At 47.4% G+C, this 25,186-nt stretch overlaps 3 protein-coding genes across 9 annotated transcripts; all 3 read left to right on the top strand.

Annotated features, from left to right (window-relative positions):
* Nucleotides 1–448: 448 nt before the first annotated feature.
* On the top strand, nt 449–6,781 carry LOC120668500 (disease resistance protein Pik-2-like). Of its 3 annotated transcripts, none has more exons than XM_039948232.1 (3): nt 449–1,231; nt 3,266–4,228; nt 4,601–6,572. In XM_039948232.1, exons 2-3 carry the CDS (start codon nt 3,339–3,341, stop codon nt 6,570–6,572), a joined length of 2,862 nt encoding a protein of 953 aa, XP_039804166.1. In that variant the 5' UTR covers nt 449–1,231; nt 3,266–3,338. The 3 variants fall into 3 exon arrangements, with proteins under 3 accessions (XP_039804166.1, XP_039804164.1, XP_039804165.1); XM_039948230.1 differs by having other exon boundaries at nt 2,148–4,228; XM_039948231.1 differs by having other exon boundaries at nt 449–4,228; nt 4,601–6,781.
* A 416-nt stretch (nt 6,782–7,197) lies between these two features.
* Nucleotides 7,198–24,930, top strand: LOC120668497 (disease resistance protein Pik-2-like). Of its 3 annotated transcripts, XM_039948226.1 has the most exons (5): nt 7,198–7,561; nt 7,960–8,048; nt 8,805–8,999; nt 9,845–10,795; nt 22,761–24,930. In XM_039948226.1, the coding sequence occupies exons 4-5, from the start codon at nt 9,906–9,908 to the stop codon at nt 24,730–24,732; spliced, it is 2,862 nt and encodes a 953-aa protein (XP_039804160.1). In that variant the 5' UTR covers nt 7,198–7,561; nt 7,960–8,048; nt 8,805–8,999; nt 9,845–9,905; the 3' UTR covers nt 24,733–24,930. The 3 variants fall into 3 exon arrangements, with proteins under 3 accessions (XP_039804160.1, XP_039804159.1, XP_039804158.1); XM_039948225.1 differs by having other exon boundaries at nt 7,960–8,999; XM_039948224.1 differs by having other exon boundaries at nt 7,198–8,999.
* On the top strand, nt 16,045–20,982 carry LOC120668498. Of its 3 annotated transcripts, XM_039948229.1 has the most exons (6): nt 16,052–18,037; nt 18,133–18,515; nt 18,605–18,900; nt 18,991–19,246; nt 19,374–20,618; nt 20,704–20,982. In XM_039948229.1, the coding sequence occupies exons 2-5, from the start codon at nt 18,141–18,143 to the stop codon at nt 19,941–19,943; spliced, it is 1,497 nt and encodes a 498-aa protein (XP_039804163.1). In that variant the 5' UTR covers nt 16,052–18,037; nt 18,133–18,140; the 3' UTR covers nt 19,944–20,618; nt 20,704–20,982. The 3 variants fall into 3 exon arrangements, with proteins under 3 accessions (XP_039804161.1, XP_039804162.1, XP_039804163.1); XM_039948227.1 differs by having other exon boundaries at nt 16,045–18,037; nt 18,605–19,246; XM_039948228.1 differs by having other exon boundaries at nt 16,045–18,037; nt 18,605–19,246; nt 19,374–20,982.
* Nucleotides 24,931–25,186: the final 256 nt, after the last annotated feature.

Genomic DNA, 25,186 nt, shown 5'->3' with positions numbered 1-25,186 from the left:
ATATTAAGATAAAAAAAATGAAAAATGAACACCACAACAACATGATAGAGGTTCAAAAATGAAATAGAGGTTCTGCGTTGAGTCCGGTCAGTATGAGTGGCTAACCTCTTATATGACAGCCCGTGCTCCGTGCAACTTTTTTTTAAAAAAAATCCCAAACCAAAGATCGGACGCCAACTTGCGTTGTTGCGCAGACAGAGAGAGAGAGAGTACGAAGCAGAGACGGCGGCCGCCGATGCAGTTGACACGTATGCTGAATTACCGAGCACAGGAAGGACATAAAAAACTGGACCGAATAGCATGTTTGAGCACTGTAGGACGTGAGCCCAAAATCTTAGCGGGACATCAGCGTGGCCCACGATTGAAACACGTAATGGGCCAAATACGGGCAATCTGAGTGAGAAGAGGGACTTACCCATCGATGGGTCACGTGTCAACATACGATACGGGGAAAGCGGCAGAGTTGCTCCCGTCGCTGGGATTTCTTCCAGGATAAGTGTGTACACATATGTGTTGGTGCTGGAGCTTTCTTCTTACATGTTCTGAGGCTCTGAGCTCCAAATATGATCTGATTCATGAGGTCTAACCTGTTTGAAAGAAGGAAAATTTAGCATAGAGAGATTGGGTGTGGTCAGGTTGACAGTGGTGCTCAACATGCTCGTCGAGTATTTAGCTCGCTAGCACGGTTAGCAGTAGCAGGGATTCGCTAATGCTAAACGGAGTACGCAACCTCTGCTCTATGCTCCGACGGTCAGGCCGCAACCCCAAGCATCACAAGTGAATTCTGCAGTAGTTCCCCATGCCATGGGCTCCAAATCCAACAGCAGACCGGCAGCGCGAGTAGCTCTTTCCATGGCGCCGGCGATGGCCTGCCTCCGGCGCGCCACGCCCTTGCCGATCAAGTCCTGATCGTGTGCAGCAGGCGGAGAAGCGCCGGCAAATTTCGGGCCGCGAAGCAAGCGAGCTCCTCCGTCCCCGAGACCCCGAGGCACCGTGCTCCAGGTGTTCGATGAAATGCCTCACGGAGAGCGCGGAGCGGATGCAGGTGGGCGTGCGAGGGTTGTCGACATTTCGTGCACGAGTGGTTAGTGACACGCCTGGATGGGCGCAGAGCTGGGAGAGAGGATGGTTCAATGTGTAGGAAGAGACGACGTCGAAGACGGCCCGCCGGCACCGTTTAGGATGGCTTTCTGCGCAACAGTCTGAACAGTTGGAATCCTTCAATAGTCAGGTAATTGTCTGCTTTCATTGCAAACACACCCAAATGTTTGTCTAGACTCTAGAATCGAGTAATTCACCAACTCACCACGAACTTTCTTCTTGATGCAAAGATACATCTCCTGTCTATTCTTGAATTATGTTATGTCACCATCTTTCGAAAGTTCAATACTGAAATGGTCCTTGTCTAAAGTTCATTTTCTTTATCTAATTCTGTGGGCATACGTATTTTTTTTCTTTGGGTGGGCAGCCATATTTCTTATACAAGGAAAAGGACTATATACAATGAAATTGTCATGATCATCTGTTCCTTAGTTGTTTAGTGCTTGTTAAGCTTTCAAGTACATGGAACCCTTTCAAGTAGCCTAGTGTCCATTGCTCTTTTGGTTTACAGTGTTCCGCACTCAACCTTCTTTCAGTCTGAGGTTATGAACAAATCTGTGGTCTCAATGTCAAGCAAGACAATCATTAGGGTTTACATTACCTGTCCATGTCATATAGTCAATGTTCGATACTGTGTTTTCTTTCTCTTCTTGAATACTTACGTCTTATCTTGTATTCTTATTATCGCCACGTATGCTATTAGGTAAGCCTTCTTATCTAGCAGAATTTTCTGCTAGTTCTGTGTTGTTGCATGTTTTTCTACCTACTATTTATATACGACTACCTGAGGTTCATATTGTTAAAAATGAGAAGCACTGCCACTGCTGATCTGTTTGGGGCTACATACTAGCATGGAGAATATCTCAGTAGGCCGTTGGTGTCTGTCCTAATAGTCTAGGGTTCTTTTCTTTTTTCATTTTGCCAGCCTTAATATCAGTTTATTCTTTATTGTAATTTGCTTAGAGCTGACTAAAACATGTCAGAATCAGACAATTGCCATCTTTTTAGCTATTTTGGTTACATTTTCTTGATCTTGCTCTGTTCAGTTGGCTGTCGCTGGTAGCCGGTGCTGATTTGCTGTAAGAGAAAAGTACTGCTGGCTGGCTACTAGTTGGTGGCTGATGCTGATTTGGTGTGAGAGAAGAACACTGCTGACTGGCTAGCTGAGAAGCCAGTTGAACAGAGCGCATGTTTACATCACGATGTAGTCTTTCTCCTTTTCGTGCTTATATGTTTTGGCACATGTTTACAACACTACTGACTGGCTGGCTGAGAAAAACACTACTGACTGTTTTTTTTTGGCGTGCTTATATGTTTTGGCACATGTATCATTTGTGTCACCATTCCATAATCCTCTATATCTAGCAGAGTTGAGGGTGCCAGTGTACCACTCCCTCAGCGTTATGTTTACATCACGATATAGGCTTTCTCCTTTTCACATTGAATTGCAGCATGGCAAATTCTGTAGCTGTTACCTTGCCTTTCTCCCTGTTCTCTTTTCTTGCTCTTACTTATTGGGTAATTTTGTTTCTTTAGTTTGATTTAGATGTGTATATTTTTTGTTCACTCATTCATCATCATGTATTACAAAGTCAACCTGTGCTCTTTCTCCTTTTATTGTTGAACCGTAGTATTGCCACTTTCTTATCTGGTGTTACTTAATGGGGATGATTCTGTTTGTATATGTTTGGGTTGGATGTGTATCTTATAGGATGTGTATCTTATAAGTCACTCTTCCACCATTTTGTATATTTAAGTATCGATTGTACAGTTGATTGTACAAGTATCGATGTACAGTTGACTAAATCATGCTGGCTTATATATCTAGATAGATCAATTACCTGTCCTGACATGATAAGTGAATTGGGTTTGCTGGAAAGGGACATTGTCATGCACTCTACAAATATTATGTGTAGCTGAAAATATTATAGTAAACAAAGTTGAATATCATCCAAGTTTCCATGTCAGCATGTTTTTGGAATCTGTTGGCCATCAGACATGGACAAAGTCTCAGTTTTGTGTCATTGCCTTGTCATCAGCAATCATTGCAACTCGTGTCATTTTCTTTTCTGCAATTATACTATTATGGCTTCCTTGTGAAGCCTATTGGGAACCAGAAATAATCAGGAAACTTTGGTCTGAAACACTCTTATTCTGTTATTAGAGTTTAGCAGGCCAATATATATGTATACCGTGCAACATAACTCAAACAGCTGTTCCATTCGCAAAAGTAAGATATGGAAGGCGTTATCTTTAGTTTAACTGAGGGTGCGGTGAGGAGTCTCTTGTGCAAACTTGGTTGCCTTCTCTCCCGGGAAAGTTGGTTGGTTCAGAGCATCCATGGTGATATGCAATACATCAAGGATGAGCTCGAGAGCATGAATGCCTTCCTTCGCACCCTCACCACGTCAGAGGGCCATGACGACCAAGTGAGAATCTGGATGAAGCAAGTGAGGGAGATTGCCTATGATGCCGAGGACTGCATTGATGAGTTCATCCATCATCTAGGTGAGCCATCTGGAATGGGCTTCATTCGACAATTAATGTGTATATCTGGCACACTAGTCTGTCGCCGCCGAATTGCCATCCAGCTACAAGAACTGAAGGTCCGTGCCCGGGATGTTGGTGAGCGGCGATCACGTTACGGTGTGGTGCATCCAAGGACTGTGCGTAGAGGAGGTAGCCGGCAACTCAGCAAGCATGCATCTCTTCACCTTGATCCACAGCTGCATGCTCTGTTTACAGAAGAGGCTCAGATGGTAGGCATTGATGAGCCAAGGGATGCACTCGTAAGCTGGCTGATGGAAGATGATCCCCGGCTTCGCGTGGTAGCCATTGTTGGATTCGGTGGCCTTGGCAAGACCACGTTGGCAAGGATGGTGTGTGAAAGCCCAATGATTAAAGGTGCTGATTTTCAATGCTGTCCATTGTTCATTGTGTCGCAGACCGTCAACATCAGGACCCTGTTTCAGCACATGATAAGGGAGCTGATCCAGCGCCCACAAAAGGCAATGGCAATAGCTGGAGGCAAGCATGGCCATTTAACAGAAGAAAACTTTAAGGGAATTGAAAGGTGGGAGGTTGCAGTATTGGCTGAGAAGCTCAGGCGATATTTGCAAGACAAAAGGTACAATAGAGTTATTGCTGTGTTTCTCCCCCAGTAATGGACCATTATAATGTTGTTGTTTTGCAAACATCCCAAATTATTAGTATATTCTTGTGAAAACTGAAACATAAATAATAATGCATCTTTTGAAGGAACATTTGGTTCCAATTTTTCTTTTGAAAAAATTTACTTTCAGGTTAGGGTCTACAACAGAATATCATGTGAAGGCACTCTTCTAATTTTTCTTTTGAAAAAGTTTACTTTCAGTTTGGTTATGGCCTAGGAATTGAATATCATGCCTTTTTTTTGCGACCGTGCCTTAGCACATATTTCATTAAGAAGTGAATATCATGCCTTCAAATCAAACTTTCCTCCTATACGTTTCTCTTGTAGGTACATTATGATCCTTGATGACATATGGACTATATCAGCATGGGAGAGCATCAGATGTGCACTGCCTGAAAATAAGAAGGGTAGCAGGGTAATTATAACCACAAGGAATGAAGATGTGGCCAAAACATGCTGTTCTCATCCCCAAGATTGGATTTACAAAATCCAGAGATTATCTGATGCTACATCACGTGAACTATTTTTCAAAAAGATCTTTGGCTCGGCAGATAAACTACCAACTGATGACTTGGAGGAAGTATCAAACTCCATTTTGAAGAAATGCGGAGGGTTGCCTTTGGCAATAGAGAGCATTGGCAGCCTTCTTGCAAGCAAGATAAATAGATCCAAGCAGGAGTGGCAGAAGGTTTGTGACAACTTAGGCTCTGAACTGGAAAGTAATCCTACTCTGGAAGGCGCGAAGCAAGTCTTGACCTTGAGTTATGATGATCTACCCTACCATCTGAAGGCTTGCTTCTTATATCTAAGTATTTTCCCTGAAAATTATGTGATCAAGAGGGGACCATTGGTGAGAAGGTGGATAGCTGAAGGTTTTGTCAGTCAAAGGCATGGATTAAGCATGGAGCAGGTTGCAGAAAGTTACTTTGATGAGTTTGTGGCTAGAAGCATTGTACAGCCTGTGAGAATTGATTGGAATGGGAAGGTGAGGAGCTGCAGAGTTCATGATATAATGCTAGAAGTTATCGTCTCCAAGTCACTTGAGGAGAACTTTGCATCGTTCTTATGTGATAACACAAGCTTATTGGTCTCTCACGACAAGATTCGTCGCCTTTCCATCCATAGTTGTCACAAGTTGGTTCAGACAACCAGTGCCAGTGTATCTCATGTTCGCTCCTTCACAATGTCAGCTTCTGTCGAGGAAGTCCCATTCTTCTTTCCACAGCTTCGGCTGCTACGAGTACTTGACATGCAAGGCTGCAGTTACTTGAGCATGAACACATTGGAGTGTATCTGCAAATTTTTCCAGCTTAAGTACCTAAGCCTCAGAAATACCAAGGTCTGCAAGTTACCACGGCTACTAGGAAATCTGAAGCTCCTGGAAACGCTGGACATTAGGGCAACACTAGTCAAGAAACTACCGGCCAGTGCAAAAAATCTCAGTTGCATGAAGCATCTATTGGTTGGGCACAAGGAGCAACTTACAAGGACAGCCAGTGTCAAGTACTTAAAACCATGCTCAGGCGTGGAGATGGCTCCTGGGGTGGTCAAGAATATGGCAGCTCTCCAATCACTTGTCCATATAATGGTCAAGGAGCAATCATTGGTGCTGCGAGAGATCGGTTTGCTGCAAAAACTAAGGAAGCTCAATGTTCTGTTCCGCAATGTGGAAGTGAATTGGAAAGCTTTTGTTGAGTCACTGGGAAAATTGGCAAGCTCTCTAAGCTCACTCTCCATTCACATTCTTGATGAAAAGGAGCATAGCTCATCTTTGGACATTCTAGCTTATGTCGAGTCACCTCCACTACTTCTTACCAATTTTAGTCTCACAGGCAAATTAAAGAGTCTACCTCCTTGGATATCATCACTTCGAAACGTGTCCAGGTTTACTGTTCGAAAGACCCAACTCCACGCCGAGGCTATAGAAGTTCTTGGAGACCTTCCAAATCTACTCTACCTCAAGCTCTATCACAACTCGTATGTTGATGACTGCATAGTATTTTGCAGCGGTAAATTTACAAAGCTCTGCATGTTGGTTATTGATAATTTGGAGAACACCGAAATGGTGCGCTTCGAGGAAGGTTCAGTGCCGAATCTTGAGAGGCTGACTTTATCATTCCTTCGAGAACCTAAAGATGGGATTTCAGGTCTTCAGAACCTCCAAAAGCTCAGGGAGATTGAGTTCTTTGGTAACATCATATTATCCGTGGTGAATAAAGTGGTATCATGTGTGAAGACACATCCAAACCATCCAAGAGTTATCGGTGACAAATGGAATATTGTAACTGAATACGCTTAAGTGGCAAACCCAGTAGCATATAATTTGGCATTACGCATCCTATTCATGGAAGTGGTTTGTTACTTTAAGCAATAGAATAATGTACGCTAATCTGCAGTGCAGTTCATTGTATTGTATTATATGATACTAAGTGTTATATGAGTTACTTTGCTTGCACCACCAGTAGTGTACTTTTCTAGCAAGTGAAAATTGATGGTAGTTTGGTGATTTGAAGTGAGCCATGGTCTTTCCCATTTCATCTTGAAATCCCAATTATAAGACTTAAAAGTATTTTCACTTTGTTTTAGGGTCATTCTAGCGACCTCATGAATATTTGTGACCCGACCTGATCAATGAAATTCATACCTCAGTGTATTGCTACTTCAACACATATGCTTTTGTTTCCGGCCTGTATGAAGTTACTGATCTGCTCTGCTGGTGTATCAAGCTGCCTTAGTTTTTAGATGTAGTTGGTGTATCAATGGCAGAAATTCAAACCGAAACTGGGCGTAATTTCAATTCTCTTTCCTATTTTAATTTTTTTAAGAAGAACATTTATTCTGCTTGCCAATGCAATTTATCTTCGCGACGGATAACGCGCCATTCTTTTCAGAATGGGCCAGAGGGGAACCTCTGAGAGAGGAGTTCGGTAGAGTTGACCTTGGCTGGGGCTCGCCGCTCGATAGCTTCGGACAAACTACCCGGCCCGCGCGGCCGTGCAAGCACAGGGGCGCCGGCGAGGCGGCGACCGCCTGCCTATGGCTACCGAGCGTCACGACCTGCTGCTGATCAAGGATCAAAGTCCCGATCGTGCGCGGCAGCCGGAGAAGGGAGGGTTAATTTCACTTGGAGAAGCATAGTGGCGTCTTCGCCGGCAAATGTGACCTGGGCGCCTATCTCCTGCTATTCGACGAAATGCCTCAGCGAGCGGCCGAGCGCATGGCGTGGTTGCAGACTGCTGTCGGCACTCCTAAGCCGCGTGTCACTTGATGAAATGCCTCGTAAGCCAGGTACTTGTCTTCTTTGTTACCACTTACTCTTGAAATTCTCTTTAAGTTTCCGAAGGAGTGATGTCAAACTTCACAAACAATCCAGGTGCCACTGAGTTTGTTTGTATGTTTAATGTTCAATGCAAGAGCGTACATCACCTGACACCTGGTCTCGAAATTAATAGTAAATAAAGGAATGGACCTCGTCTAAAGTTTAAGTATATTTCCAAAGATCCTCTTGATTTGTCTACATGTGTTTTTCTTGGCTGGCAATTTACTTGTAATGCATGTCAAGTTGCCAACTAGATACAAATGGAACTGCCACGCTTCAGCCCTTTTTTATATAGTGTGTAGCAACACTTACTGCTAATGACATTTTTTTAGCTCTCTATTTTGTGTGTGAATAATTCTTCTTTTAGGTTGGTAAGCACTGCCAATCTGATAGGGTGCAGACATACACGTATGGAGACCCTTTGACTAAGAGTTGGTTGCTCTCCTAGTTGTCCAGGTTTGAATTCTTGAGAACCTCAAGTAGCAGGCAATTCATCATCACTGTATGCTCCACTTTTCTTCAAAATTGACTAAATAATGTTGAAGTACAGTATGCTGATTTCGTGGTGGGTGACAGTCATCTTTTCTTGCCCTTTCTTATACAGTGACTTTGTCTACATATGTTTTAGTTCGGATGTGTAAATTTTGTGTTACTCTTCCATAATTTTCTATATTTAACAGACTGAAGGGTATCAGTCTTTTGGCATTACTTTTAGTATATCAGGACATATGGTGTTTACCTTTTCATGTTGAATTACAGCATTGTCTTTGGATGTGTATATCATTGGTTACAGTATATCATTTGGATGTGTATCTTATTGGTTACACTGCCTCATGCTTCCACGAGTGTGTATATTTGACATCAACCTTTGCTTTTCACCTTTTCCATGTTGAATTTCATTCATTATTGCCACTTTGCTAGCTTGTCTTGTTGACTGGGTGATATTGTTTGTCTATGTTCTTTTTGGAAGTGTATCTTTTGAGTCACTCTTTCAGCATTGTGTATATTTAACAAACTCAAGGTTACCAGTGTTTCGGCATTGTTGTCAAGCTCACCATTGACTAAAGCATTTGTCAGTTAGCTGGAATGTGAATGCCTGAATGGGATCTTTTGTATACTGACATCTTTTGGGACTACAAAGTTAATATGTTTTGCTGAGTAGTTTATAAAAAATTTGCACACTCAAGTTCCTGACTATATGGGATTCCGCAGGCAATCTGCCAAGAACTGGAAGTCTCTATGTCATGTCATTGCCCTGTCAACAACTTAGACTGCAATCAGTACAATTCCCCTTTATGCAATTTACTATTATGGCTTCCAAGTGAAGCGATACGGAGCTTGAAATTATCAGGAAAGTGCAGTTGAAAGTAATCTTATGCTGCAACATATCAGAGTTAAACCAACTAAATTAGTGGCGGAGCCAGAATTTTGTAGTTGGGTATTCCCACTTTCTAAAAAATCCAATAAAAATACAAGTTCAGAATATCGACAATTAAAGATACAAGCTCATTTTTTGGATCTTACTTCATATTCAACAATGAACTAGTTCATATACTAGGTGAACAACCTATAGTTAGTTAAGTCTAGCGCTGATTTGTAAAGATTGTAATTGTTCAGTCCCAAATTTGATCATAAGTCTGCTCTTAAGTTTGCTCTGATGGGTAAAGGAGCATTTAAATGTTCAAACTACACATAATTAGCTAAAAATACGCAGCTTCTTCTATCAAAATTTGGTACCTATAGCTTGTTCAGATAAGCTGCAATAAATGATTGCCACAGACTGAACCATATTATCTCAGGGTAATCAACAGATGGCGTCATGATGCTTGAAGCCTCGGCCTGTTCTACCGTGGGTGCAGCCACACCGCCGTCCCTGGCAGCATTGCCTCAGGCTCCCTAACCCTAATGCATTGCTAGCTTACGGCGGCTGGTCCCTCCCCTTCACCCTAAGCACCGACTACATGCAGCTATCTGCATCCTTGCAACTGGGTTTTGGTTTTTGGGAACCAGGACGCGGTTGTACAAGAACGTGCGTGAGATGGATTGAATTGATACATGGATAGAGAGAGGATTTGTGGGCGATGGGACCTCTAAAGATCGTATTTGGCTGATTTCTAACCTAGAGAACAGAGAATATAACCTAATATAAGTTATACATATATACATACTTCAAATGTACATGATTGTTTGGGGAAAAAGTTGGGTATTCCTAGGAATACCCAGGCATCCACGTAGCTCCGCCCATGAACTAAATGTCCTATATATGTAGCCTAAGCAGCCAGACTCCAACAAAAGAAGCATTTGCATTTCCACATGGAAACCACTATCTTCAGTTTGACTGAGGGTGCAGTGAGGAGTCTTCTGTGCAAGCTTGGCTGCCTTCTTTCCCAGGAGAGGTGGTTGGTACAGGGTGTGTATGGAGACATGCAGTTCATCAAAGATGAGCTTGAGAGTATGAATGCTTTCCTGCGCACCCTCACCACGTCAGAGGGCCATGATGATCAAGTGAGAATCTGGATGAAGCAAGTGAGGGAGATTGCCTATGATGCTGAGGACTGCATTGATGAGTTCATACACCACTTTGGTGACTCATCAGGATTGGGCTTACGTCGTTGGTTAATGTGCATTCTTGACCTGCTTGGTTGCCGTCGTCACATTGCCATCCAGCTGCAAGAATTGAAGACCCGTGCTCGGGATGTTGGTGAGCGGCGCTCACGTTACGGAGTGATGCTAGCAAAGGCCCAACTTCGGGAATCGGGCTCACAACTTTTGAAGCATGCCTCTCTTCATCTTGACCCACAGCTGCATGCTCTCTTTACAGAGGAGGCACAGCTTGTAGGCATTGATGAACCGAGGAACGCGCTTGTAAGATGGCTAATGGAAGATGATCCCCAGCTTCGCGTGCTAGCCATAGTTGGATTTGGTGGCCTAGGCAAGACCACACTGGCACAGATGGTGTGCGAGAGCCCAGTGGTGAAAGGGGCTGATTTTCAGTGCTGTCCATTGTTCATTGTGTCACAGACCTTCAACATCAGGACCCTGTTTCAGCACATGATAAGGGAGTTGATCCAGCGACCTCACAAGGCCATGGCAATAGCAGGAGGCAAGTATGGCCATTTCACAGAGGAAAACTTGGAGGGAATTGAAAGGCTGGAGGTTGCAGTACTGGCTGAGATGCTTAGGAGATATTTACAAGACAAAAGGTACATCAGCAACTTTTGTTATATTGCTTCCTGTAATGAACCATTATATTCTTTTGATCTGGAGAATAATCGACTATCTATATATTATTGCGAAACATGCAACATAAATATTTGCATGCCTTTTGCACGTACACTTATTTTTCTCGAACACGCAGGAGAGCTGCGCGTCATTTCATTAATAGGTAGAAAAAAAGGGCCCGAATCCACGGCTTGGGTTAGTTTTTTGTTACATTCGCGCCTAGAAACAAGAAAGACAACCCTGCCAGGCTAACTCAACTCAACAAGGAACCCAGCCCCCTTGCTCCTGCCAAAACCCAGAGGCCTGCTTGCTCGGCGACTTCCTGCAGCACCAAGTCCTTGGTTGCTCGTTGTCAAACACACAACGGTTACGACACTTCCAAATTGACCAAGCCGTGAGGATCACCAAGGAGTTGAAACCCTTCTGCACGGTCTTCCCGGCTCTACACGCAGCCTTTCGCCAACACCTCTGGAAGTCCTCGTCATGTAGCGAAGGGGCAAGGTGCTGGAGGCCCACCTTATAACTTTTATACATATATAAAGTTACTTTTAGTTCAGCTATGCCTAGGAATTTGGTCCTTTTTTCTTAAATCCAGTTTGATGCATGTCTGAAAATTGGCAAAAGGTATCTATGCTTCCCTGTATTGTACTCTTGAGTCCTGAAATTGGTTTGGAAAAATAAAGTGAACTGCCACCTTGTTCTTTTCTGAAGATAGTACCACTTGAGTTGCACACTGGCTGCTACCGCTTTCAGGTGGCCGTTGACTGTAATTTAAACTGTTGGGACATTCGATGTGAAACTTTTTACTGTCTGGTCAAAATAAAAGGATTCTGTGATCTTTTTCCTATTTTTTCCCTTGCATTAAGAAAACAAATCCAAGTATAACATCAAATATCACATGCTTTCTTCCCCTTGAAATCTAGGATCATCTTGAAATCCAGGATCATCTTGTCAAGTTTCAACTGCCTATAATAGTTTGGAATATTGGATTTGTATGTCATCTTTGCACAGTCAGGAGTGTAGGAGGAAATGATTGCTTGTATTCCTCCAACCCTAGATGCGTGGGTATATATTGAACCTATACAAGGGCCTCTAGGTGGGTCTTTATACACATGGGCTCAATAATACTCCAACACCCCCCCCCCCCCCCCGCAGTCTGAACTACCGGCGCAGCGGTGTTCAAGACTGGACAACAAGAAAGCTAACACCCCCGCAGTCTGAACAACCGACGCAGCGGTGTTCAAGACCGGACAAGAAGAGAGTACAAATGACAAATACCCCCCGTAGCCACAACTAGCCACCGGCTACGTTGAGGCTAGATCGAAACTCCGAGAAGGTCGAGGAGGGCAGCCCCTTGGTGAAGATGTCAGCAAACTGGGAGGTAGTCGGGACATGGAGTACCCGAATATCGCCGATTGCGACTCTGTCGCGCACGAAGTGTAGGTCGATCTCCACGTGCTTCATCCGCTGATGCTGGACGGGGTTGGTGGAGAGATACACGGCGCTGATATTGTCGCAGTAGATGAGCGTACTCTTGGCGAGCGGGCTGTGGAGCTCCGCCAAGAGCTATCGTAGGTAGGACGCCTCCGCCACGCCGTTAGCGACAGCCCGGTACTCCGCCTCAGCACTGGAGCGGGAGACAACCGGCTGCCGCTTGGATGACCAGGAGACCAGGTTGCCGCCCAGGAAGACGGCGTAGCCGGAGGTGGAGCGACGAGTGTCCGGGCAGCCAGCCCAGTCAGCGTCGGTGTAGACCACCAGCTCAGCAGAGGACGAGCGGTGAAGTACCAGGCCGAGGTCCACAGTGCCACGGACGTACCGGAGGAGACGCTTCAGCGCAGTAAGGTGTGACTCCCGGGGATCATGCATATGTAGACAAACCTGCTGAACAGCGTAGGTGAGGTCCGGCCTGGTGAAGGTGAGGTACTGCAAAGCGCCGGCCAGACTCCGGTAGGCAGTAGGATCAGCCACCGGATCACCCATATCAGCAGACAGCTTCGCCTGAGTGTCGACAGGAGTGAAGCAGGGCTTGCAATCAGTCATCCCAGCCCGCTCCAGAATATCGAGGGCGTACTGCCGCTGGTGAAGGAGAAGACCAGACGGGCAAGGCTCAACAGTGACGCCCAAGAAGTGGTGGAGCTGATCGAGATCCTTCATAGCGAACTCCTGCTGCAGAGAGGAGATGACACTCTGAAGCAACTGATGACTGGAAGTTGTGAGCACAATGTCATCGACATATAGCAGCAGATATGCTGTCGCATCCCCACGGCGGTAGACGAAGAGAGACGTGTCAGACTTAGCCTCGGTGAACCCCAGTGTCAACAAGAACGTGGCGAACCGAGAGTACCAAGCCCGTGGAGCCTGCTTCAGTCCATAGAGAGACTTGTTGAGCCGGCAGACCATATCCGGACGACTCGAGTCCACAAATCCCGCTGGCTGAGAGCAGTAAACAGTCTCCGACAAGGTGCCATGAAGAAACGCATTTTTCACGTCCAGCTGGTGCACAGGCCAAGTGCGCGAGAACGCAAGCGAGAGGACCGTGCGCACCGTAGCGGGCTTCACGACCGGGCTGAAGGTCTCATCATAGTCCACACCAGGCCGCTGAGTAAATCCCCGGAGAACCCAGCGAGCCTTGTAGCACTCCAGTGTGCCATCAGCCCGACGCTTATGCGTCCAGATCCACTTGCCAGTCACCACATTGCAACCAGACGGACGCGGCACGAGGTCCCACGTTTGGTTGGCAAGAAGAGCCGCATACTCCTCTTCCATCGCGCGACTCCAGTGAGGATCCGCCAAGGCGTCGCGGACAGAGGAGGGTACCGGAGAGACCCGCGGCACTCCCTCGGTGGCGGAGAGAGTCGCAGCCTGAGACGCCATCCGCCGAGTCACCATGGGATGGATATGCCGAGGATCCCGATGGATGACCGGCGGGTGGTACACCTCCGGCTCAGCTCGAGCGGGAGCCGGCGGCGGCGATGGTGCCGGTGTCGGCGTCGCAGTAGCCGCCGGAGCAAGAGGCGGCGCTGGTGTCGGCGCCGAACGACGCCGGTACACCTGCACCGGCTCAGCGTACCGCTGCGGTGCCGGGTTCGGCGCCGAGCGACGCCGGTACACCTGCACCGGCTGAGCGTACCGCTCAGGTGCATGGGAAGGCACCGGGGCCACGCGTGGCGCAACGGGAGACCGGGTCCGCGCGCGGCACGACCGGAGGTCCGCGAACCGCGGGCACCGGGGCCGCGCTCGGCGCAGCAGGGATCACCGGAAACGGTGCCGGCGTTCCGGGAAAACCTGCAGGAAAAGGACAGACAGGTAACGGTGTCTGAACCACCGGGTCAGTCGGAAACAGAGACCCCAGCTTGGGGTCAGGAGAAGGTGTAGAGGAGGTGGAGTAGGGGAAATCCGACTCGTCAAAGACGACGTGTCGGCAGATCAGAATACGGCGAGAGGTGAGGTCAAAGCATCGGTACCCCTTGTGGTCAGGGGAGTACCCGAGAAACACACAACGAGTCGAGCGGGGCGCCAGTTTGTGAGAAGCGGTGGCGGAGGTGTTTGGGTAACACACACACCCGAAGACCCGAAGGTTGTCGTAGCGAGGAGGGGTACCGAAGAGAGCGTGGTGTGGAGTGGGAGCAGGAGAAGCAGTGGACGGGAGGCGGTTGAGCAGGTAGGTGGCGGTGTGGAGGCTCTCAGCCCAGAAGCGCGGGGGCAGAGAAGCCTGGATCAGAAGGGTGCGCACGACGTCGTTCGTCGTGCGAATCATCCGCTCAGTCTTGCCGTTCTGAGGAGAGGTATACGGACAAGAATACGCAGCTGAACACCCCGAGACAGGAAGAAGGAACGGGAGGTGGAGTTATCAAACTCCCGCCCGTTGTCACACTGGACGGCCTTAACGGTGAGGCCGAACTGAGTGGACACCCAGGCAAAGAAGTGGAGGAGGGTGGGGAAGGTCTCAGACTTGGCGCGCAAAGGAAACGTCCAAGAGTAGTGCGAGAAGTCGTCGACCACCACCAGATAGTACTTATAACCAGAAAGGCTAAGTACAGGAGAGGTCCACAGGTCACAGTGAACAAGGTCAAATGCATGCGTCGCATGCGAAGAAGAAGAGGAAAAGGGGAGCCGAACATGACGACCGAGCTGGCACGCATGACAGAGAGGCTCAGCAGGAGACCTAGTACCAGGAACATCGGTACTATGACTGAGCTGAGCCAGAACGTCGCGGCCAGGGTGACCAAGACGGCGGTGGCAGGTGGTGGAAGACGGCGTCGTGGCAAAAGCGGCAGACCAAGACGGCCAGGGCGAAGAAGAAGACGAGACTGGTGCAGCGGAAGAAGGAAGGCGAAGGGTGTAAAGGGGCCCGTGCTGTCACCGGAGTAGCGGACGCCGGGAGGCCGAATCCTTTACAGTGAGGCCAGAAGAATCAAACTCGATGGAACAAAAATTGTCAGATGTAAACTGACAAATGGAAAGAGGGTTATGAATCATCTGAGGAGCAACAAGGACATTGAGAAGACGAAAAGAGCCAGGAGCAGAACTCACGTCGGTGACAGGAAGGCAAGACCCGTCACCAACCATGATAGAAGAAGGACAAGAGGGGTATGGGGGTCGGACAGAAGACAAGATATCAGCATGTGGGGTGGTGTGGAAGGAGGCACCCGAGTCGGCGATCCACTCGGTGCTGACCGGCGGCGTCCGTCCCGTGGCGTTGAAGGACTGCGCCAGTGCGGCCTGGTCCCACCCCCCAGGCCAGGTCGGCTGCTGGCTAGGAGGAACTGGCGGGGTCTAGAACGGCGCGAACTAGAGAGCGGCGGCGGCGGCGGCGCCCTGGGGCAGCCACGCGCTCGGGGCAGCGGCCTGCGCGGCGCGCGCGGCGGCGAGGGAGGCAGCAACCCGCGCGGGGTCCCTGGGCGCGACGGTCTGCGCGGCGTACACGACGGCGAGGGAGGCAGCGGCCCGCGCGGCCTGCGCGGCGGGCGCGATGGCCTGCGCGGCGTGCGCAGTGGGCACGACTGCCGGCGCGGCGAGCACGGCGGCGCCGCGAGGGACGTCGGTTCCCAGAGGAGGGGAGGTCGCGGGCGGGGCAGCCGCGGCATCCGTAAACTCTGGACTCGTGTAGCAAACCGCAGTGGTCTGCTCGATAGCAGCAAGCGCGTCGAGCTCGCGTCGCATGGCACGCCAGGCCGCGGCAGGGGCGGCGGCAGCCTGGGCGGCGGCGGCGGCGCCCCCAGCCGCGCCCATAGTCACAGAATTCGGGGTCGATCCCGCGTTCCGTGACCCGGGTTCGTCGCCCCAATTCGCGGGTCGGGGACGACGTGGGTCGACGTTCCGATTCGTGGTGGGTCGCCGCCCCGTCGCCGCTCAGGTACAGGATGGGGCGAGTCCCAAAACTACATGGGTCGCCGCCCCAATTTGATGGATCCCGTCCCAACTAAAATGGATCTCGCCTGATTGTTTTCGCAGGGTCTCTCTCAATCTCGATTCTCAAACGGGATGAGATGCAGATGAAGATGGAAGGCTTACGGAAAAGATGGAGTCGTAGTCCTCCCGTCCTCCGCCACCACCGCGGCGGCCGCCCTCGCCTGCATCGATTCCCCGACAGGAACAACGACGGCGGCGGGCCGTCCATTCCCTGCCGGCGCCGCGACGCGGCGCGGCCGCTGCAGCGGACATGGCGCCCTCCGCGACATCTCGTGACCCCTGGTGACGAGCCGCCGGCTGTATTGCTGCGAAGCGCGGAGTCCCCGCCAGGGATCTCGTGGACGGCGGACGGCGGACGGCTCCTCTGCTTTGAGCCTTTGACTGCTGAGCTTTGTTTTTTTTTATTACTCTCTTTTCTCTCGTATGGAGGAGGCGGACTTATCTGGTCTCTGTAGTCTGTATCTGTATGTACATATTATTTTTTGGAAAATTTTTGCTACCGTGGCCGGAGATTTCCCTCCATAACTCCCCAATTACCATTTATTCCTTCCATGATTCATTCCCTAATACGATTCATTCCCTAATACGTTAAAAAAAAACAGAGATGTAAAACTAGGCATCGAACCCACGACCAAAAGAGAGATGCAAAAACTAGGCATCCAACTAACCAGCGTGCTATGATGATAACTGAAATCTATAAGTGGTATTGCTTTATTTCTACTAGATGTTAGTACTGGTAACTACTAACATTTAATTATCAATCCACTATGCTATGTCTATGCATATGTCATTGGAGATGATCTATGATTCTATATAGTATTTACTGTAGAAACTTATGGGGCAACGACATTCGCTTTGTTCAGCTAGCTTGTCAGCCAATAGTATTTTTCGCTCACACCAAATCAGCATCAGCCAGCAGTACTTTTCTCTGACAACAAATCAGCACTAGCTACCAGACACAGCCAGCCAAACGGAGCGAATTATATGCTAACAAAACTAGTTGAGCTACTGCACTACCTTTAATCATGTCCACCTCATAAAATAAAACAAATGTAAATAGATTACTTCTCCATCTTATAGCACACAGCTCAAATCATCTTAGAACATCATAAAGAACATTACTACACGTCAGCGGTCTCATAGATCGTCTCAAGCAATGCCACTTAGGAAGAGAGAGAGATGAGAGATAAAGAGGTCATTGCTTCGTGAAACAACCACCTCATGGTACGTGTCAATGTATGAGATCCACTTGTCTCTATGAGCTAGCTCTTGAAAAAGGCAAAACAAGCAAACCTCAAGCTGACATGGCAAAGTTACATAGCCCACAGCTAGTTATGTTGTTAAGTCTAAGGTATAGGTGACAAACGAGAAAGAGGCCTTAGTTAATTATTGATCAAGCTTGATCTTTATCAAGTCGAGCATAAACTAAAGCGTTTGTTCAAAATTTTAGTATTTGATATTTGATATTTTTTCATAATTTTTATAGAAGCATGCTCATAATTTATTTTTTGGAGGAATATAAAATATAAGTCACTGACAATGGACCAGGTGGGCAGGTGACCAGCCAACCGTACCAGTAGCATTTGTAATACGTGTAGGCTAACTCATATTAGGATAGCTACTAATCAGTTGCCTGACAAATCGTGTCCTTCCTAATACTGCCGATCGGAATTCTGAATCACCTATATATATATTGCCCCATCGGGATCTGAAACAAGCCTTCCAGCAACTTTCAACGCCAATTTCAATTCTCCAGTTCATTCGTCCTTTGCTGTGGATTTCACGTCTGCGCATTGCAGGCCGAGGAGGTTCGTAACTTCGTATCAAATTCAATCTCGTACACTTGAAATCCTGCATTCCTTCTTTCTTGTTGCATCTAGTAATCTACTTCTAATTACTTTAGGAATAGCAATGGCGTTTGGATCGAAGAAACGTAAGGAGGCCGAGATGGAACACGAAGCACCAGAGCACATGGACAGTGGTGACGAAATTGATCCCATAGAAGCTGATGAAGGAGGTGAAGAAGAAGAAGAAGAAACTGAAGTACAGAATCATACAAAGAGACAAGTCCTCCTTGAACAGGTAACAATATTATATGCTGGCAAAGGGAAGAATCCTGGTGGATCAAAGGGTTGGCAATGCAAGCACTGCAAAAAGAAGTTCAGCAGCAGCTCGACAAGAATTCAAATGCATTTTTTCGGTGCGGGACCTGGTAAGAAGGCACAGATTAGTCGTTGTACGGCACTACAAAGTAATCGCGCCAAGTATAAAGAACTGTATGAGAAGGTGTGTCTCTTTATCATTAAATTCAGTTATTCAGTATTAGGTAGCCTCTTTGTATAGATTCTGATTTAGTTATCATATATTTCGTATAGATTCAGAAATTACGAGGTTCCTCTAAACCAGCGGCCACCCAAAGGCACAATCCAGTGGCAGATGCTTTTGGTATGATAGAAAGGGATGCCGTTGACATGGCAATAATGCGGTGCTTGTGCGCTAATGGAATTCCCTTTAATGTGTTGAGAAGTCCTCAGTGGTCTGAAATGGTAGCAGCCATAAACAAAGGACCGAAGGGATACAAATCACCTTCCAGTGAGAAGGCAAGAACCTCCCTTCTAGATGCATGCAAGAGAAATGTTGAGCAAGACTTGGGCGCACTTAAAAACACATGGTACGCAACGCAACAGTCTATTTACAATGCATATATAAGTTATCTTTATACAGCTACTTACGAGGTATTTGACTTATTTCTTTTAATTAGGCACACACATGGTGTTTCCATTGTTTCTGATGGGTGGACAAACATGAAGAACAAGCCATTAATCAATGTAATTGCATCAAATAGCCGTGGTTCAATGTTTTTGTATGCAGATGATTTTTCTGGAATTGAGAAAACTGGTGAAGCAATAGCAGATTATTTGCTTAAGGCAATCGAAGATATTGGAGCCTCGATGGTTATGCAAGTTGTGACTGATAATGCATCAAATTGCAAGGCAGCTGGACGGGAAATTGAAAAAGTACGTATTTGTCACCTTCTTCTCTTTATAAGTTTACTATTATTGCTTTTAGTGATTCAGATTCAGAGTTTCAGAGTCCTATTCAGACATTCAGTTTTTATTAATTTGAAACATTATTTTTCCCTAGGTGCACAAACACATTTTTTGGTCACCTTGCGTAGTGCATACTCTGAATCTGATATTTAAGGATTTAGCCAAAGCACTTCCTTGGATAGAGGAGACATACAGTACTGGTAAAGCTCTAGTCACATTCATTCTGAATCACCAACATGGCCTAGCAATTTTCAGAGCCAATTCAAAACTAGATCTCTTGAGGGTGGCAAAGACACGATTCACGTCCCATTATATTTTGCTAAAGAGGCTGAGTGACTGCTGTGAAGCACTTGCTACCACGGTGGTTACAAAGCAATGGAAGGACTGGATGAGACACAATGGGAGTGATAAATATGCAAAGATTGCAGTTGACACTATCAACAGTGAAGAGTTTTGGACAGAGGTTGAAAGCATTCTTGCTCTCACAAAGCCCTTGTTCCTGATGGTAAAATTTAGTGATGGAGAAGGCCCAAAGATGGGTGAAGTATATGAAAAAATGGACACCATGCTGGGAGAGATAAAAGATGTGATGACCAAGTTGGACTACCCTCACAGGCTTGATTTTCCCACGGTAGAAAACATTATCCTTGGTGGGAGAAAATGAATATCCCTCTGCATTGTTTGGCCTTTGCACTATGCCCAGAGTATTATGATATTGAGTACTTGAAAAAACCCGCTCCTGGAGGTGAGCCCAGAAAGGCTCCAAATCAAGATAAGGAGGTCATGCGTGGGGTGCTGGAAGCTTTCCGCAGAATAGCAGATACTGATGCTGAACGAAAGAATTACCTAGAAGAGTTTACTGCATTTCACATGAAGAAAGGGATGTTTTCATTCACGTCTGTTCAAAATGATGCAAGCACAATGAAACCCATTGACTGGTGGTCCAACTACGGCTCAGAGACTCCAAATCTGTTAGAACTTGCTTTGAGGGTTTTGTCTCAGCCAATCAGTAGCTCCTCAGCTGAGAGAAACTGGAGTACGTATTCGTACATCCACAATGTGAAAAGGAATAGGCTTAATTCTAAAACAGCAGACAAGCTGGTCTACGTTCACTCCAATATTCGCCGCTTGTCAAGGTTTTCAGAAGACTACAAAGCAGGCCCTAACAGCAAGTGGGATGCAATTCCAGAAGATACTTCTTTGGAGGAATCAAGAGTTAAGCTGGAGCAGTTGCGCTGGACTAATTTGGAGGATGATGCCGAGGTTGATCTTGATCCTCCAAATGACGAGCCGGGCCCCTCATCATCAAAGAAAAGGAATGCTAGAAATAATAACTGAGGTAATTCAATATGCATGCCATTTTCCATTTAAATTTACGTAAAGTTGTATACTGAATCAAAGTCTCTGTTCAATATTGTTTGCAGTTCACACATCAGCAGAAGCGCAGGAGGCAAGGATGCAGGAGTGCTGTAGCTGTAGAAGGCTAGAAGCAGGAGCGTGGAACAGCAAGAGCGTCGCTGCCATCCGTCGTCAGTCGTCCTCCCGCTTCTATATTCAATAAAATAAATTTAGATTGTGAAGAGAGTATCAGACTATTTGTTGGCTTCGAATTTTTCTTAATTGGATTGTGTGATGTGTGATTTATCTTTTATATTATATAATTGAATTCCTATCGATCCAAAATACATTGGATCACGACCCTACACTGTATCTATCGTTCCGGGGTCATCGATCCAAATTAATTAGGGTCACGACCCTCGACTCTTAGGACCGTCCCAGGGTCATCGACCCATTAGCCACGGATTCACGTACCAAATTTCGGGTTCTCGTTCCAAAGGGGTATACCCCCCTCGTACCACAATTTTACAAAGTCTCGACCCTCGACCCCGTTCCTCGACCCGTTCGACCCGGGAACTTCGTGACTATGGCCGCGCCGGCTGCGCCCGCGGGGGCAGTAGCGGCAGCGGCAGCGGTGGCAGTGCTCGCGCCGGCCGCCGGGGCAGCAAAGACCACGCAGGCCGCGGGGTCGGTGGCGCAGCTCAGGCGCCAGCAGAGCTCGGGCGCGCGCCAGGCGACAGTCGCGGGCAGCTGCAGCCCTGGTGGTGGCTGCAGTGGCGTCTGCGGCTCAGGGGTCGGCGGCTGCAGTGGCGCCTCCCTGGCGGGCGCCCCTTGGCGCGGCGCGCAGGGGAAAGGTGCAGCCAGGGCAGCGGCGGCGGATCCGGGCCCCGCAGTCGGCGCAGCGCGAGCAGGGGAGGCAGAGGAGGGCGCGCGCCAGGCGCCGGCCGCGGGCAGCTGCAGCCCTGGTGGTGGCTGCAGTGGCGTCTGCGGCGCAGAGGTCGGCGGCTGCAGTGGCTCCTCCCTGGCAGGCATCCCTTGGCGCGGCGCGCAGGGGAAAGGCGCAGCCAGGGCAGCAGCACCTACTGCTCCCGTGGCGGCAGCGTCCGCCGCTGCAGGTGCTGCGGCCTCCGCGGCGGATCCAGCAAGGGAGGGGTCGAGGACGAACAGGGCCGGCGCGGCGGGCGGCGCGGCGGACCTCCACGCGTGCGGCACAGGCACAGCGGCGCCAGCAGAGGAAGAGGAGGCGGCGGCCGGCGACCACGTGCCCGGCGCAGCAGATCTGGGCGCGCGAGAGGAGGCGGCAGCCGGCGACCACACGCCAGAGGAGGCTGCAGCAGAGGGTAACGGGCCAGGAGGCGGCGCCGGCTGCCGGCCGGCCATGGAGGTGGCGGCGGCGGCGGCAGGGGCGCCATGGAGGCCGCCCGCAGCAGCAGCAAAGGCGGCTGCAGGGTTGCTCCACGCGCACGGCGCAGGAGCAGAGGAGGGAAGGGGAGGAAAGGGGAGGAGGGAAGGGGGCGCCAGTGGCCAGCCAGCCATGGTGGCGGCGGCGGCTAGAGGAAGGAAGAGCTAGCTGATACCATGTAGGAGGAAATGATTGCTTGTATTCCTCCAACCCTAGATGTGTGGGTATATATAGAACCTATACAAGGGACTCTAGGTGGGCCTCTATACACATGGGCTCAATAATACTCCAACAAGGAGACTAGATTTTAAGTGTTGTGATGGTCAAATTATGCGCAAGATTTAATACACTTCTATTACAGTCATGAATTATGAGCTAACAAAGGTTCAGTCTCTGGAAACTGGAATGTAAAAAGTGACAAATGTCCAGTATGAGCAGAAAACTTATCAACTTTTCTTCTTAATGCAATGATACACAGCTCTCCTGCATATACTCGAAAAAAAAAGTATGAGCAGAAAACCTGCATGCAGAATACCAAAGGAGTCTCAACCTTTTTGCTTACAATTATTTCCTCTTTTGACTGAGAAAAGCACAGGTATCAGTTAATCACTGCATAATAGCAGTGTTCATCGCCATAGGCACACATTAATTACATAACAAAAGGAAACTTATAAAGATCATGTTTATAGCTGTTCCATTGGCTTGTTGAGTTCCCTTATATTTTTATTTGTTTTCTTTTAGGTACATTATAATCCTCGATGACATATGGTCCATATCATCATGGGAGAGCATCAGATGTGCATTGCCTGACAATAAGAAAGGTAGCAGGGTAATAGTAACCACGAGGAATGAAGATGTAGCCAAAACATGCTGTTCTCATCACCAAGATTGGATATACAAAATCCAACGACTATCAGATGCTACATCACGAGAACTATTCTTCAAAAGAATCTTTGGCTCTGAACATGAATTACCAAATGATGAGTTGGAGGAAGTATCAAATTCCATTTTGAAGAAATGCGGGGGTTTGCCTTTAGCAATACTGAGCATCGGCAGCCTTCTTGCAAGTAAGACAAATAGAACCAAGCAAGAGTGGCAGAAGGTCTGCGACAACTTGGGCTCTGAACTTGAAAGTAATCCTACTCTGGAAGGTGCAAAGCAAGTCTTGACCTTGAGCTATGATGATCTACCGTACCATCTGAAGTCTTGCTTCTTATATCTAAGTATCTTCCCTGAAAATTATGAGATCAAGAGGGGGCCTTTGGTGAGAAGGTGGATAGCAGAAGGTTTTGTCAGTCAAAGGTATGGATTAATCACAGAGCAGATAGCTGAAAGTTACTTTGATGAGTTTGTTGCCAGAAGCATTGTGCAGCCTGTAAGAATTGACTGGAATGGCAAAGTGAGGAGCTGCAGAGTACATGATATAATGCTAGAAGTCATCATCTCCAAGTCACTTGAGGAGAACTTTGCATCCTTCTTACGTGATAATGGAAGCTTATTAGTGTACCATGATAAAATTCGGCGCTTATGCATCCACAGTAGTCAAAACCTGGTACAAAATACTAGTGCCAGTGTATCTCATGTTCGCTCGTTCACAATGTCAGCTTCTGTCGAGGAAGTCCCAGTCTTCTTTCCACGGCTACATCTGCTAAGAGTACTTGACATGGAAGGTTGCCTTTGCTTGAGGAACAACGACTTGAACTGTATCTGCTTTTTTTTCCAGCTTAAGTACCTAAGCCTCAGAAAGACTAATATCTCTAAGTTGCCACGGAGACTAGGAAATCTGAAACACTTGGAGACGCTGGATATTAGAGCAACACTCATCAAGAAACTACCAACCAGTGCAAAAAACCTCAGTTGTATGAAGCATCTGTTAGTTGGGCACAAGGAACAACTTACAAGAACAGGCAGCATCAAGTTCTTAAAACATTGCTCAGGTTTGGAGATGGATCCTGGGGTGGTCAAGAATATGAAGTCCCTGCAATCACTTGCCCATATAGTGGTCAAAGACCAGCCCTTGGTTCTACGGGACGTTGGTCTATTGCAAAAGCTAAGGAAGCTTAAAGTCCTCATCCGTAATGTGGAAGTTAACTGGAAGGAGTTTGTTGGGTCTTTGGGGAAGTTGGCAAACTTTTTAAGCTCACTCTCTATTCACATTGTAGATGGAAAGAAGTATGGTTCATCACTAGACATTCTAGCTTTTGTAGAGTCACCTCCCCTACTCGTCACTAATTTTAGCCTGGCGGGCAAGTTGGACAGTCTACCTCCTTGGATACCGTCGCTTCGAAGCGTGTCCAGGTTTACTCTTCGTAACACTGGACTCCATGCCGAGGCCATAAAAGTTCTTGGAGACCTGCCAAACCTACTCTGCCTCAAGCTCTATCACAAGTCGTATGCTGATGATTGCATAGTGTTTCCCCTCGGTAAATTTACAAAACTCAGCATGTTGGTCATTGATAATCTGAATAGTATTGATAGAGTGCACTTTGAGAAAGGTTCATTGCCAAATCTTGAGAGACTGACATTGTCATTCCTACAAGAACCAAAGGATGGGATCTCCGGTCTTGAATATCTCCAGAAGCTGAAGGAGATAGAGTTCTTCGGTAACATTATATCATCTGTGGTGAGCAAAGTGGTTTCATGCGTGAAGACGCATCCCAATCACCCAAGAGTTATAGGTGACAAATGGAATATTGTAACTGAGTATGCCTAAGTAGCTAAGGCTCGACAGAAATCGTACATTTTAATGTTCAGTTGCCAGTTAGGCAAACAACTGATGTACTGTAGAATGTACTGAAGTCAGTTCCATCATCCATTCTATTGCAGTGTATGAGTTAACTTGCAGCAAAGCTAATGTACATCAATCTTTGGCAAGTGAAATTTCAATACTATTTGTATGATTTGGAGTGAATTATTGCAGTCTTCTCCATTTCATCTCTGTACCATGATACTATTTTAAAGTGTACTAGACATATGTTCTGAGGTTATTAGAGAGCAACTCAGACATCTCTAGCCTGATCATCTGTCAGTCAAATTGCCACTTTATTTGCGTGTAAAATGAAGTAGCCAGCCTGCTGGCGCATGATTATTCTGGGTTCTCTTATGTAGTGGTTGGTGCACGAAATTCATGCAGTATCATGACCATTCTGCCGGTGAGGCACCTGATG

The sequence above is a fragment of the Panicum virgatum genome, chromosome 4N (genome assembly GCF_016808335.1).
Source record: "Panicum virgatum strain AP13 chromosome 4N, P.virgatum_v5, whole genome shotgun sequence".
In the NCBI taxonomy this organism is placed as follows: domain Eukaryota; kingdom Viridiplantae; phylum Streptophyta; class Magnoliopsida; order Poales; family Poaceae; genus Panicum; species Panicum virgatum.
This window is presented reverse-complemented; position numbering and strand designations above follow the sequence as displayed.

Coding starts and splice junctions, on each gene's coding strand:
- LOC120668500 (XM_039948231.1), top strand. CDS start 3,339: ATGGAAGGCGTTATCTTTAGTTTAACTGAGGGTGCGGTGAGGAGTCTC. Junction 4,229..4,600: donor CGATATTTGCAAGACAAAAG/GTACAATAGAGT, acceptor TTTCTCTTGTAG/GTACATTATGATCCTTGATG.
- LOC120668497 (XM_039948226.1), top strand. CDS start 9,906: ATGGAAACCACTATCTTCAGTTTGACTGAGGGTGCAGTGAGGAGTCTT. Junction 10,796..22,760: donor AGATATTTACAAGACAAAAG/GTACATCAGCAA, acceptor GTTTTCTTTTAG/GTACATTATAATCCTCGATG.
- LOC120668498 (XM_039948227.1), top strand. CDS start 18,141: ATGGCGTTTGGATCGAAGAAACGTAAGGAGGCCGAGATGGAACACGAA. Junction 18,516..18,604: donor ATAAAGAACTGTATGAGAAG/GTGTGTCTCTTT, acceptor TATTTCGTATAG/ATTCAGAAATTACGAGGTTC. Junction 19,247..19,373: donor CTGGACGGGAAATTGAAAAA/GTACGTATTTGT, acceptor ATTTTTCCCTAG/GTGCACAAACACATTTTTTG.